Raw genomic sequence first — 11,736 nt, 5'->3', positions numbered from 1 at the left:
AAGATCACTTTGTAAATATGCCTTGCTTTGTGAGTTTTCCAGTAAGCATAAAAGGGTGTCATTAATGTCTCCATTTGGTTTGTAGCAGTCTCAATTTATTTAAATGCTCTTCACTGTGACTTAGAAGATGGAGCTGATTCTTCCCGTATCGCAAGATGATAGGAATTATGGGAACCACTCATTTTAGAACTTTTCTTGCATAAACATGCTGTGATCATAAAAAGTAAAGGATAAGAATAATGTAGTTATTGCTTCTATTTTGTTATCATGAATAACCCATAAACCAATACGTTCACTGCTGACAAGGAGAACAATTTCCAGTCAGTGGAGTTTAAGATGCATAATTTTCCAACCCAATTGTTTTAGTTGAAAACTGAAAGCATAAATCTTTTTCCAGTCTTTTCTGAGGCCTTAGCTTCTTTTACTTCAGCACATTTGGGGCTTCTCTCTTTTCTCTGCTTTCCTCAGAGGAACTTCCTCTCCAGAGTCTTCTCCTGGGGAAATAATTGTAATAAGGAGGAAGGCGACTGTGTGGACAAAAATATGGGTGGAATTGAAAATGGTGGTTCCACGTTGGAGGAGGGTAAGGCCTGTATGGAAACCTAATGTAGACTTGGGACCATCGTGGTGGGAAAAAATGGAAGGGACACCTGGGTGTCCTGGTGATGGGCTGGGTCCTCGTCACTGGGTTCCTTGTGGCAGGGGGAGGGGTGAGTGTAAAGATCTCACAGTCTGTAGGGTGCGCATTATTTTGTGAATCTCCAGGAGGAGTGACCACTTCTTGTCCTGTGGGGAGAAAAGTACATGTCAGGAAATAGGCCTGATGGCAGGAACAGAGGGGAAAGTCTTCAGGTGTAGCAGAGGAAAAAGAATGGAAGGGAGAATTCTAGAGTCTCCCTAAAGCATGTTTGAGAGAACTGTCTAGGTCAGTAAAATGAGACATGGACACTTCTTGTGACCCATAAATTCCATGCTGGAGAATTTACCCACGAGAAATGAGTGCGTATGTCTACAGAAGATGAGTTCAAAAAAAATTTTTTTTAAGCAGCTTTTTTTTGGCCACACTGTGGGGTTTGTGGGATCTTAGTTCTCTGACCAAGGATCAAACCTGTGCCCCCTGCAGTGGAAGTGCAGAGTCTTAACCACAAGACCACCAAGGAAATCCTCATAGCACTCTTATTCATATTAACCTAACCCTGGAAACCATCAGTGGGCTCCCTCATGGCTCAGATGGTAAAGAATACGCCTGCAATGTGGGAGACTTGGGTTGGGAAGATCCCCTGGAGGAGGGCATGGCTACCCACTCCAGTATTCTGCCTGGAGAATCCCATGGACAGAGGACCCTGGTGGGCTACGGTACAAAGGATCACAAAGAGTTGTACATGACTGAAGCCACTAAGTACATACACACAGAAACCATCAATAGGTGAGGATAAATAAACTATGTATTCATACAATAAAATACTACTCAGCAATAAAGAGCAAGAATTATGAATACAACAACATGGATGTATCCTATGATGCTATGTTGAGCCAAAGAGGTTAGACACAAAAGAGTATGCACTGTAAGATTCCAATTATATGAAGTTCAAGAACAAGCAAAATTATGTTAATCTATGAGAGATGTTCTAGCTGGATTTAGAATAGGCAAAGGAACAAGAGATCAAATTGCCAACATTTGCTGGATCATCAAAAAAGCAAGAGAGTTCCAGAAAAACATCTACTTCTGCTTTATTGACTATGCCAAAGCCTTTGATTGTGTGGATCACAACAAACTGTGAAAGTTCTTAAAGAGATGGGAATACCAGACCACCTGACCTGCCTCCTGAGAAATCTGTATGCAGGTCAAGAAGCAACAGTTAGAACTGGACATGGAACAGCAGACTGGTTCCAAATGGGAAAGGAGTACGTCAAGGCTCTATACTGTCAGCTAGGTTATGTAACTTCTATGCAGAGTACGTCATGTGAAATGCCAGGATAGATGAAGCACAAGCTAGAACCAAGATTTCCGGGAGAAATATCAATAACCTCAGATATGCAGGTGACACCACCCTTATGGCAGAAAGTAAAGAAGAACTAAAGACTCTCTTGGTGAAAGTGAAAGAGGAGAGTGAATAAGGGGGAATCAGGATGGGGAACACATGTAAATCCATGGCTGACTCATGTCAATGTATGGCAAAAACCACTACAATATTGTAAAGTAATTAGCCTCCAGCTAATAAAAATAAGTGAAAAAAAAAGCTAGCTTAAAACTCAACATTCAGAAAACTAAGATCATGGCATCTGGTCCCATCACTTCATGGCAAATAGATGGGGAAATAATGGAAACAGTGAGAGACTTTATTTTTGAGGGCTCCCAAATCCCTGCAGATGGTGACTGCAGCCATGAAATTAAAAGACGCTTACTCCTTGGGAGGAAAGTTATGACCAACTTAGACAGCATATTAAAAAGCAGAGACATTACTTTGTCAACAAAGGTCCATCTAGTCAAAGCTATGTTTTTTCCAGTAGTCACACATGGATGTGAGAGTTGGACTCCAAAGAAAGCTGAGTACTGAAGAATTGATGCTTTCGAACTGTGGTGTTGGAGAAGACTCTTGAGAGTCCCTTGGACTGCAAGGAGATCCAACCAGTCCATCCTAAAGGAAGTCAGTCCTGCATATTCATTGGAAGGACTGATGCTGAAGCTGAAACTCCAATGCTTTGGCCACCTGATACGAAAAGCTGACTCATTGGAAAAGACCCTGATGCTGTGAAAGATTGAAGGTGGGAGGAGAAAGGGACGACAGAGGATGAGAGGGTTGGATGGCATCACGTATGTGATGGACATGAGTTTGAGTAAGCTCCGGGAGTTGGTGATAGACAGGGCGGCCTGGCATGTTGCAGTCCATGGGTCGCAAAGAGTCGGACACGGCTGAGCGACTGAACTGAATGGTTTAAAAAAAGTGAAAAACAGCTTAGGGTTACGTGTAGGTGTTATTTATTGGAGAAAGGAACCAGTGAATTCTTTCGATCTTGATCTGGGTGGTTGTTACATGAATATGGAGATATGCACACACATTTATATTTACACACATACATGTAAATATACACAAAAATATATGTGTACACACATATGATTATATGCACATATGCATATATGTAAAAAGTGATTCATCTGCACTTCTAAGATGTGTGCCTTTTATTGTGCATAAATTATAAATAAATAAGAAAATTTGGTGGGAAAAAAATGTAACGTTAAGAAAAGTAACTGTCCCCCCGAAGGCTGTTAATCCGAAAGACTTGCTTCACTCTCCCAGCAGTGAAATCGCTCCCTGAAGAGGACAGAGGGAGCTTCTACACACAGCAGAGGAATGACCACTGGGGACCAGCATGACAAGTTTCCGAGAAGAAATTTGGATCAATATCCAGTGTCAAGCTGGATCACTTAATCAAACTGGCTATGAAAAAGCAAGATCTCCTTTAGAAAATTATCCCGTTAGAAAATTATCCTTAGAAACTTTATCCTTTTTTAGAATTTTTTAGATTTTTAGATAATTTTTTAGAAAATTATCCTTAGAAACTTGCCAATACAAGTCTGAAAAGGGCAGCTGAGTGTGAATGATGGAAACAATGAATTCCTCACAGGACTGTTGTTAGACGTTCAACTCTTTCATTGACTGGCCAGTGACCAATCAGATTTCATCCGAGAATCTCAACAAAGAGACACAGTGGAGGGTGTAAGGAGAAGGTGTAGGGGAGAGGCTGAAGTGTCAGGTGTCGGCCAGTTGAATGTTGAATGAACAGAGAAGCCAGTCTTTCCATAGCTGTAAAATGGGGACAGCCTCTCAAAGAGAAAAAGAGACAAGTGCCTATGTGGTAACAGGGTGATTTTAAGAGTAGCCTTGGCTCTTGACTTTCCAGGGTTGATCTTTTTGAAGGCTGGCTGTACTTAAGTTTCTTGGAAATATCTTTATAATAATCACCTCTATTATTTTGTTAATCCACCTTGAATGGGTGAATTAAATACTAACTCTTTCTCCCATATCCGCTCAGGCTACTGAGCATTAAAATGTTATGGTTGAAGCTGGATTAAGACATTTCAAACTACAGAAGATGACTTAATGCCATATCACTCATTCTTTCTGTCGGAGACAGGAAAAAGAAAAGCAGGCCCCGGCAAGGGCCACAAAAGAAATTTATAATTATTGATAAACTGGATGCAAGGCATGAGAGTCTTGGAACAAGTCCAGAGGGAACAGTTCATAATCTTGAAAACAAGATATGATCCTGGGGTCAGAAAACCGACCCCAGACTGTTTCTCAACTGGTGTCTCAGAGTCACATGTTTTACGTATGTGGTGGGAAACCTATAGATAAAAACATTAGTCTTAGTTACTGATTTGTTATTGATTACTGTTTTCTAATTACTCAATGGTTAGTGATCATTTTGTTCTTTGGCCCTGAAGGCCACATGAGTTATAGTTTAACTCCCCGCATATTCTTTCATTCACGGCTGAAAGTATAATAAAGCTGGCTTGGATTCAGTTTCGGCACCTTCACCTTGGAGCGGTGTTGGTCCTCTGATCCTCACTTTTCTCTGAATTCTTGTGTCTCGTTTCTCATTCTCTCGCCGTGTCGTGCTTTCGGAAACCCTGCTTGTCGAGCTGGTCTTGACACTTTCCTCCTATGCAATCAGATTAATTATGAACCTTTTTAAGATAGAAACTTTCTGCTGAGAATCCAGTCACTAGAGAGGAAGCTAGCCTTATTCTTGAGCTCCATTGTGACATTTTGCTATCAGATCAGGTTTAGCTAGGCCTTGGGCTCTGCCACTCAGTAAATTGGATTCTAGTTTTAAAAAACATCCACCCTTTGTGCTCGTTTTACTTCTTAAAACTGAGGCTACTCACCAAATCCTCCTGACGATGGGGTATTAGAGTTGTTAGTGCTTCTCTGACTCTGGGATGTCTAGTGTTTCTTAAAATTAAAAAAGTTTTTTATTTTGTTGTTTTTTGACCATGCCACGCAGCATGTGAGACCTTTTTTTTTTTTTTTTTTTTAAATAAAAAGTTTTATTGGAGAAAAATAGAACCACCACGTACACAGGGAAAAGAGCACAAAAATTCAACTGATATAGAATGGAAAGTCACAACTACCCAATGTCTTTTGTGATTACTTTTCAATTTCTTAAATGTCTTCCCTCAATTTTTTAAATAGCCTTGACAATTTATTTCAGCTGAAATAGCATCAAGTTTTAAAAAAAATGAAGAGCCTCAGCGAAGGGACCAGCTTTTATGATAACAAAGGTGACACCAAGAGTCTCCTAATAGGACCAATTCTACCAAAAAATTCCTGAAGCACATAACTACTGAGTCTGGTAGAACAAAGTAGCTCAGAGACCATCAGGGATTAGTTAGAACACTGACTCAGACGGTCCACTATGCAGAGAGGGCAAACAAAATGGCTGCATTTCCCTGTCAGATGAGTTCACGTAAGAAAACCAAGGAGGTGCTAAGAAAATACAGGCAATGGCTGCTCAAAATAATTAAGAAGGCATTCTAAATACCACATATTATTAGACAACAGTGTGTAGTGATGCAATTAGAAAACAGGCAACTTAAAAAAAAATATGGTCACAGGTCTTTGAGAACTCAAGAAAACAATCAATAGCAAACACAACAGCTAAAAGTCTTCTCAGCTGAGGGTTGAAAGTGAAAGTGAAAGTGAAGTCGCTCAGTCGTATCTGACTCTTTGTGACCCCGTGGACTGTAGCCCACCAGGCTCCTCCGTCCGTGGGATTCTCCAGGCAAGAATACTGGAGTGGGTTGCAGCATGTGAAATCTTAATTCCTCGACCAAGGATCGAACTTGTGCACTCTACTTTGGAAACTCAGAGTCTTAACCACTGGACCACCAGAGAAGTCTCTGGTTTGTCCAACATTAGTCAATGCTCTCTTCTTCCAGGAATTTCTAAGGACTCAAAGTCAAGATATAAGCTTGTCCCAGTATCTAGCTCACATAAAACCACATTCTCCCAGCAGACTAGGCACGTGGTGACTATTTCAGGTTACTGGTTGGCTAGCTCAAGTGTTGTAAAATATGGGAACTTTAGGGACTTATTTGGGGAACTGTCACAGGTTTTTTAGGAGGTTCAGGCCATATATCTGAGTGAGTGGGTTGATGCCATTCATGGTCTCCAAAAAGTTAAAACTGCGCCTGAATTCTTCTGTCTGTCCTTGTTCTGATCCATTCTCTCTGTCTTCTAAAGCTTCCATAGTCTCTTCAAAGCCCCTTCAACATTCTCATTCTTCTTCGTTCATTTGAAGAATTCTCTTCATAATTCTCCCGACCTTTCTAAGCAGATTACTTTGCTTCATATTTCAGAGAGAAAACTTCAGTGATCTGCCATGAACTTCTTGTTCCTACTTCTCTCACTTCAAAGAGAAGTCTACACACTTTACTCCTTTTTCCCCCACCTATTTAATCCATAGGAATCTGACTAGTTTCTGCCACCCCACAAATAAGTGTTAGTATTGTCACCAGTGTCGAACTCATGCACTCTTCTTTGGAAACGCAGAGTCTTAACCACTGGACCACCAGAAAATGCCTTGTTTGTCCAGTATTAGTCAATGCTCTCTTCTGACAAATGTTGACAAATACTTTGACAACAATCATCCATGGTCCTGTTCTTTTAAAAAGTTGGTTCCAGATGCCAACAACATCATTTCCTGCTCCCTTTGCCTGGTTTATCTCTATGTAGATTTCATATCTCATTTCCTCAAGGAGGTCTTCCCTCCCCTGCGGCTGGCTTAAGGCCTTTAGCAATATGCTTCCATCGCACCCCGTGAGTCCACTTTCACCATATTTATTGGTCATGTGATTCATATTCAGTGGTTATATTCCTCCTCCACTGATGTATCTGCGAGATCATCGTGCATACCTGGTCTCCTGATCGCTAGCACTGTGCCTATAGTGGACTTGCTCAGACTGAGAGAGATCTCAGTTTCCATAATTGCAAAAGTTATCACGTTCCTACCTCTCAGGGATAATGTGATTATTAACAAGCAAATATTTCTCACTATGTAGCATACTGACATGACACCAAATATACTGAATATCAAAAATGAGAACTCTTCTGTAATCTTAATTAGACTAAAGTCAGTCAAATATTTAAATGCAGATGGGAAACGTTTTGAGAGGCAGAATAGCATAGTGTTTAAAAGCACAGGATCTCTTAAGAGAATAGACTGTGTATGATTTCAGTACCTTTAGACCATGAAATTTTTGCATCCTGTTTTACACCCCTGGGTATGTTCCAGTCTCTCCTGGTTTACAGTCTATGGGAACTGGAATAGAACTTGTATTCTGCTGATGTGTGAAAATTGTATAAATCTTAATTATGTTGAATTTGTTCATAATGCTTTTCAGGTCCACTACCTCCTTCAACTTTTCTGTCTATTCATTCTATTAATTTTTGAGAGTTTTCTATTTTAACTCCACTAAAAATCTTAATTTATCTACTTAAAAAATAATTGTAATATACAATTGAACTATATGTAACTTTGTTCTGCATTTTCCAAGTCATCTGAAAATTTTATCATACTTTCTTTTTTTATCATACTTTCATAATTTTTAAAAACAGCATAGAATCCCTGAGCTCTATGACTTATGTGAGCTCCACCATTTAATAATTATGTTTGACTATTGACAGCTTCCATAACTTAATTGACAGCTTTCTCCCAGTCTGCCTTTCCTTATTTGGAGAAAATAATGCTACTTGTTGGCTTATTGTAGTGTCTAAAATAAGATATGCAAAGTGCTCAGATATGGATGTGAGAATTGGACCGTAAAGAAAACTGAGCACTGAAGAGTTGATGCTTTTGAACTGTGGTGTTGGAGAAGACTCTTGAGAGTCCCTTGGATAGCAAGAAGATCCAACCACTCCATCCTAAAGGGAATCAACCCTGAATATTCATTGGAAGGACTGATGCTGAAACTGAAGCTCCAATAATTTGGCTACCTGATGTGAAGAGCCAACTCATTGGAAAAGACCCTGATGCTGGGAAAGATTGAAGGCGGGAGGAGAAGTGGATGACAGAGGATGAGATGGTTGAATGGCATCACTGACTTGATGGACATGAGTTTGAGTAAGCCCTGGGAGCTGGTGATGGACAGGCAGGCCTGTTGTGCTGCAATCCATGGGGTTGCAAAGAGTAGAACACCACTGAGTGACTGAACTGAACTTAACTGAGCTACTAGGTTATTGATCCTCCATGAAGATGAGGAGGACTGTTGGCTCTATCGGTCACTGAAAGTGAAAGTGAAAGTCTCTCAGTTGTGTCTGACTCTTTGCGACCCCATGGACTATACAGTTCATGGAAATCTCCAGGCCAAAATACTGGAGTGGGTATTCTTTCCCTTCTCCAGGGGATCTTCCCAACCCAGGGATCAAACTGGGGTCTCCTGCATTGCAGGCGGATTCTTTACCAGCTGAGTCACAAGGGGAGCCCAAGAATACTGGAGTGGGTAGCCTTTCTATTCTCCAGCAGATCTTCCCAACCCAGTAATCGAACCGGGGTCTCCTGCATTGCAGGTGAATTCTTTACCAACTGTACTCTCAGGGAAGCCCCTATCGGTCATTGCTATAACCAGTCCTTGGCTTAGCGTGAATACTCATGCCCAGTACAGAACAGATGAGTTGAATGAGTGGCCAGGCAGGCAGGTGTGGATTGTATTAATGAATGTTGAGTTCATTTCTGTAGATATTTGCAAGTCTAAGTGAGTATTTCATTCTAGTCTCAGAAAAAAATGAAAAAAAAATTTTTTTTGGCTACATGGCATGTAGGATCTTATTTCCCAGACCAGAAATCAAACCTATATGCCCTGCAGTTGAAATGTGGAGTCTTACCACTGGACTGCCAAGGAAGTCCTGCCAAACCCAGAAAATTTGCAAAAATAATTTACATTCAAAATTAGAGGATAATAAAATAATCAAGCCAGACTATTGCTGGAGTTTGGACATCAATTTTAAGTGGGTTTATTATAGTCTAGACATGAAATTCATAGTATGCCAACAACTAGTACTTTAAAAAAAACAGTAAGGATGAGATGACCTCTTTTTAGAAAATATAATTACCTGTAGTCTGTGGTTGTTTGGGCAGACAATAGCTGTTTTGTAGTGAGCTACCCTGATTTTTAAGAGAAGTAAGCTTTGTACTTGATGTATAAGTATGCAGTTCTTCTTTTATACATCCTCAGGTGCCTTCAGAGGTGAACCAAAAAGAAATATAAGCCCTGTGATTAACTTGCTCACAATAACTGCAACTTAATTCACTGCACAGACTCACAGAATGACTAGCTATTTTGGTCAAGTCCCTAATTTTACAGATAAAGACTTTGGAGCCCACTTCACACAAGTTCACACAGGCCTCTTTCAATCCTATGCTGTGAGTCTAGTCGACTCAACAGTGTACAGATTACTGTGTTAGGAGCTGCGACAAAGGCAGAGATGAAGAAACAGGGCCTATGGGGGGATGCTACAAATACATGGATCTGTAATACAGAGCATAATGCAGTAAGTACCTTGGGCAATGTGCGAATTGCTATAAGAATTCAAAAATTTCAGGTAGAGGGAGATTACAATTTTAAAACCACGTGTCTTAAGAAAACCATTGTGAAGGCAATACCACAGTGACACTAAACGACATCATATGAAGCAGAATTGTAATAAGCAGGTGAAAGCAGGAGAGGGGGCTAGCCACAGCTGCTGCCATGGAGATGAGAGAGGACGGGGTGAGTTCAGGGACCACACATGTAAGCAAGTGATGACCTGAAACCAGGGCTGCCTGGAGAGAGTGAAGCTGCGTTTGAAGGACTTTGAGGCCAGTGTGAGGGACAGTGGGGGAGAGGGAGCCCAAAACAGAAACCACATTTTAGCAGTGCTTAAAAGAAAACTGAATAAACCTCTAATTTCATTATAACTTATTTAGCTGCATGTTTGTAGGGTTTCCTGAAGAGTGGTTCACTTTCTGGAACCACCAGCTCCGATGGCCCTGCTCCTCTCCACTCCGTTATGAGCTGTGGTGCATGGGAGCAGCAAACTGGCTGGGGGATGACTAGGGTCTACTAGGGTCTGGCTGCAGCCCTGCAAAGTCCCAGGCCACATGAAAGGGATGGAGGGCTCAGTATGACTCCTGGGGCTCTCCTCCTTTTCTTGCCTGTCCCCAGTGTTTGCAAACCGATTCTCTGGCTCAGGCCACCTGGAAATTTTGTAGGGATGGTGGCGAGGAAAGAGAAAGGAGCAGTGGAGAAATTGAATCTCATAGAATCTCAAAGCAAGAAGTCTAGGCTCACCTCCGCAGTGCCAGGACACAACTGTCTAGATGTGATTAAAGCAATTAACAAACAGAAACTGAACACCCACCATGTGCAAATTACCACACCATGGGGAAATCAAAGAGGTAGACACTGCTGTAATTCAGGGGGGAAATTGTTAGCTCCACAACAATAATAGCTAGTATTCATATAGTGCTTGAAGCTTGAAGAGCTTTTCTTGCAGGATAGCTCATTTGGTCCTGCTGTTGCTGCTGCTGCTAAGTCGCTTCAGTCGTGTCCAACTGTGTGTGACCCCATAGATGGCAGCCCACCAGGCTCTCCCATCCCTCGGATTCTCCAGGCAAGAACACTGGAGTGGGTTGCCATTTCCTTCTCCAATGAGTGAAAGTGAAAAGTGAAAGTGAATTTGCTCAGTCGTGTCTGACTCCTAGCGACCCCATGGACTGCAGCCTACCAGGCTCCTCCGTCCATGGGATTTTCCAGGCAAGAGCACTGGAGTGGGTGCCACTGCCTTCTCCCCTTTGGTCCTAACAACCCTCATAACAATGGATGTCATTCATGCTATCACATCACACAAGAGGAAATGGATTTCAGAGCAGTTAAGTGCATCTAAAGTCATATAGCTAGGACTGAGACTAGGACCAACATCTTCCGAGGATAAAATTCAGTGTCCTTCTCTTCAACCACACAGGCTGATGGAAGCTGATGTAAATATTTCCAATTCATGGATATGTCATAATCATGGAGCCAAATTCATTCTTTTTACACAGCTTATTAATTAGTGGACCCACAGGAGAATAAAAGCAAAACCCTTACCTTCTGCCACAGTTACCACCAGCCAGCAGACCAACAGCCAGTGGGAGAAGCAGGGTCCGTGAGCCATGGCTTCCACCCTGAGCAGACACTGCCTGGAACCCAGCGTGGCTTTAAAGGGGGTGGGTGAGTCACCCACAGCTTGATTCAGGGAGTTGTATTTGCATAATGGACCACAGCAATCAGGGCCTGTGGTGTGAGGGTAAGAAGTCAGCAAGGAAATACCAGACAGTATTTATCAACCAGAGCCTCTTGTAATGACGGCCAAACATCATTTATCCATCCTTGACTGGAGTTGGATTATGGACAACCACACCTTTGCTATACTTCTAATTCCTTCAGATCTTTTCTTCTCTTTCCTTGTGTGTACAGGTCTCCTCAGCAAGAGAAAGGATCTGTCCAGGAAATATTCCACATTGTTTCCTTCTGTATAGCTTACTTCACAAAGCCAAACAGGAGAGGGCGTTATCCAAAGGCTCAGGGACCGAAGCGGTTTGACGAGGCTGTTCACAGGTTTCAGATCAGGGATTATGTTTTTTCTGCTTTGGTTCAGGAGCCAAGACCACAGTTGAGAAACTGTCTTCTCTAGTAGCCATCATGGTCGTTGT

At 41.7% G+C, this 11,736-nt stretch overlaps 1 protein-coding gene across 1 annotated transcript; it reads right to left on the bottom strand.

The window, feature by feature from the left end:
• Positions 1-421: 421 nt before the first annotated feature.
• On the bottom strand, positions 422-11,198 carry ODAPH (odontogenesis associated phosphoprotein). The gene is made up of 3 exons (XM_043447624.1): positions 11,132-11,198; positions 650-786; positions 422-505 (listed from the first exon to the last, which is right to left on the bottom strand). The coding sequence occupies exons 1-3, from the start codon at positions 11,196-11,198 to the stop codon at positions 422-424; spliced, it is 288 nt and encodes a 95-aa protein (XP_043303559.1).
• Between the last annotated feature and the right edge of the window lie 538 nt (positions 11,199-11,736).

Source organism: Cervus canadensis, chromosome 26, assembly GCF_019320065.1.
Source record: "Cervus canadensis isolate Bull #8, Minnesota chromosome 26, ASM1932006v1, whole genome shotgun sequence".
Lineage (NCBI taxonomy): Eukaryota > Metazoa > Chordata > Mammalia > Artiodactyla > Cervidae > Cervus > Cervus canadensis.
Note: the sequence above shows the minus strand (reverse complement) of the source record. Positions and strands in the feature narration are given on the sequence as shown.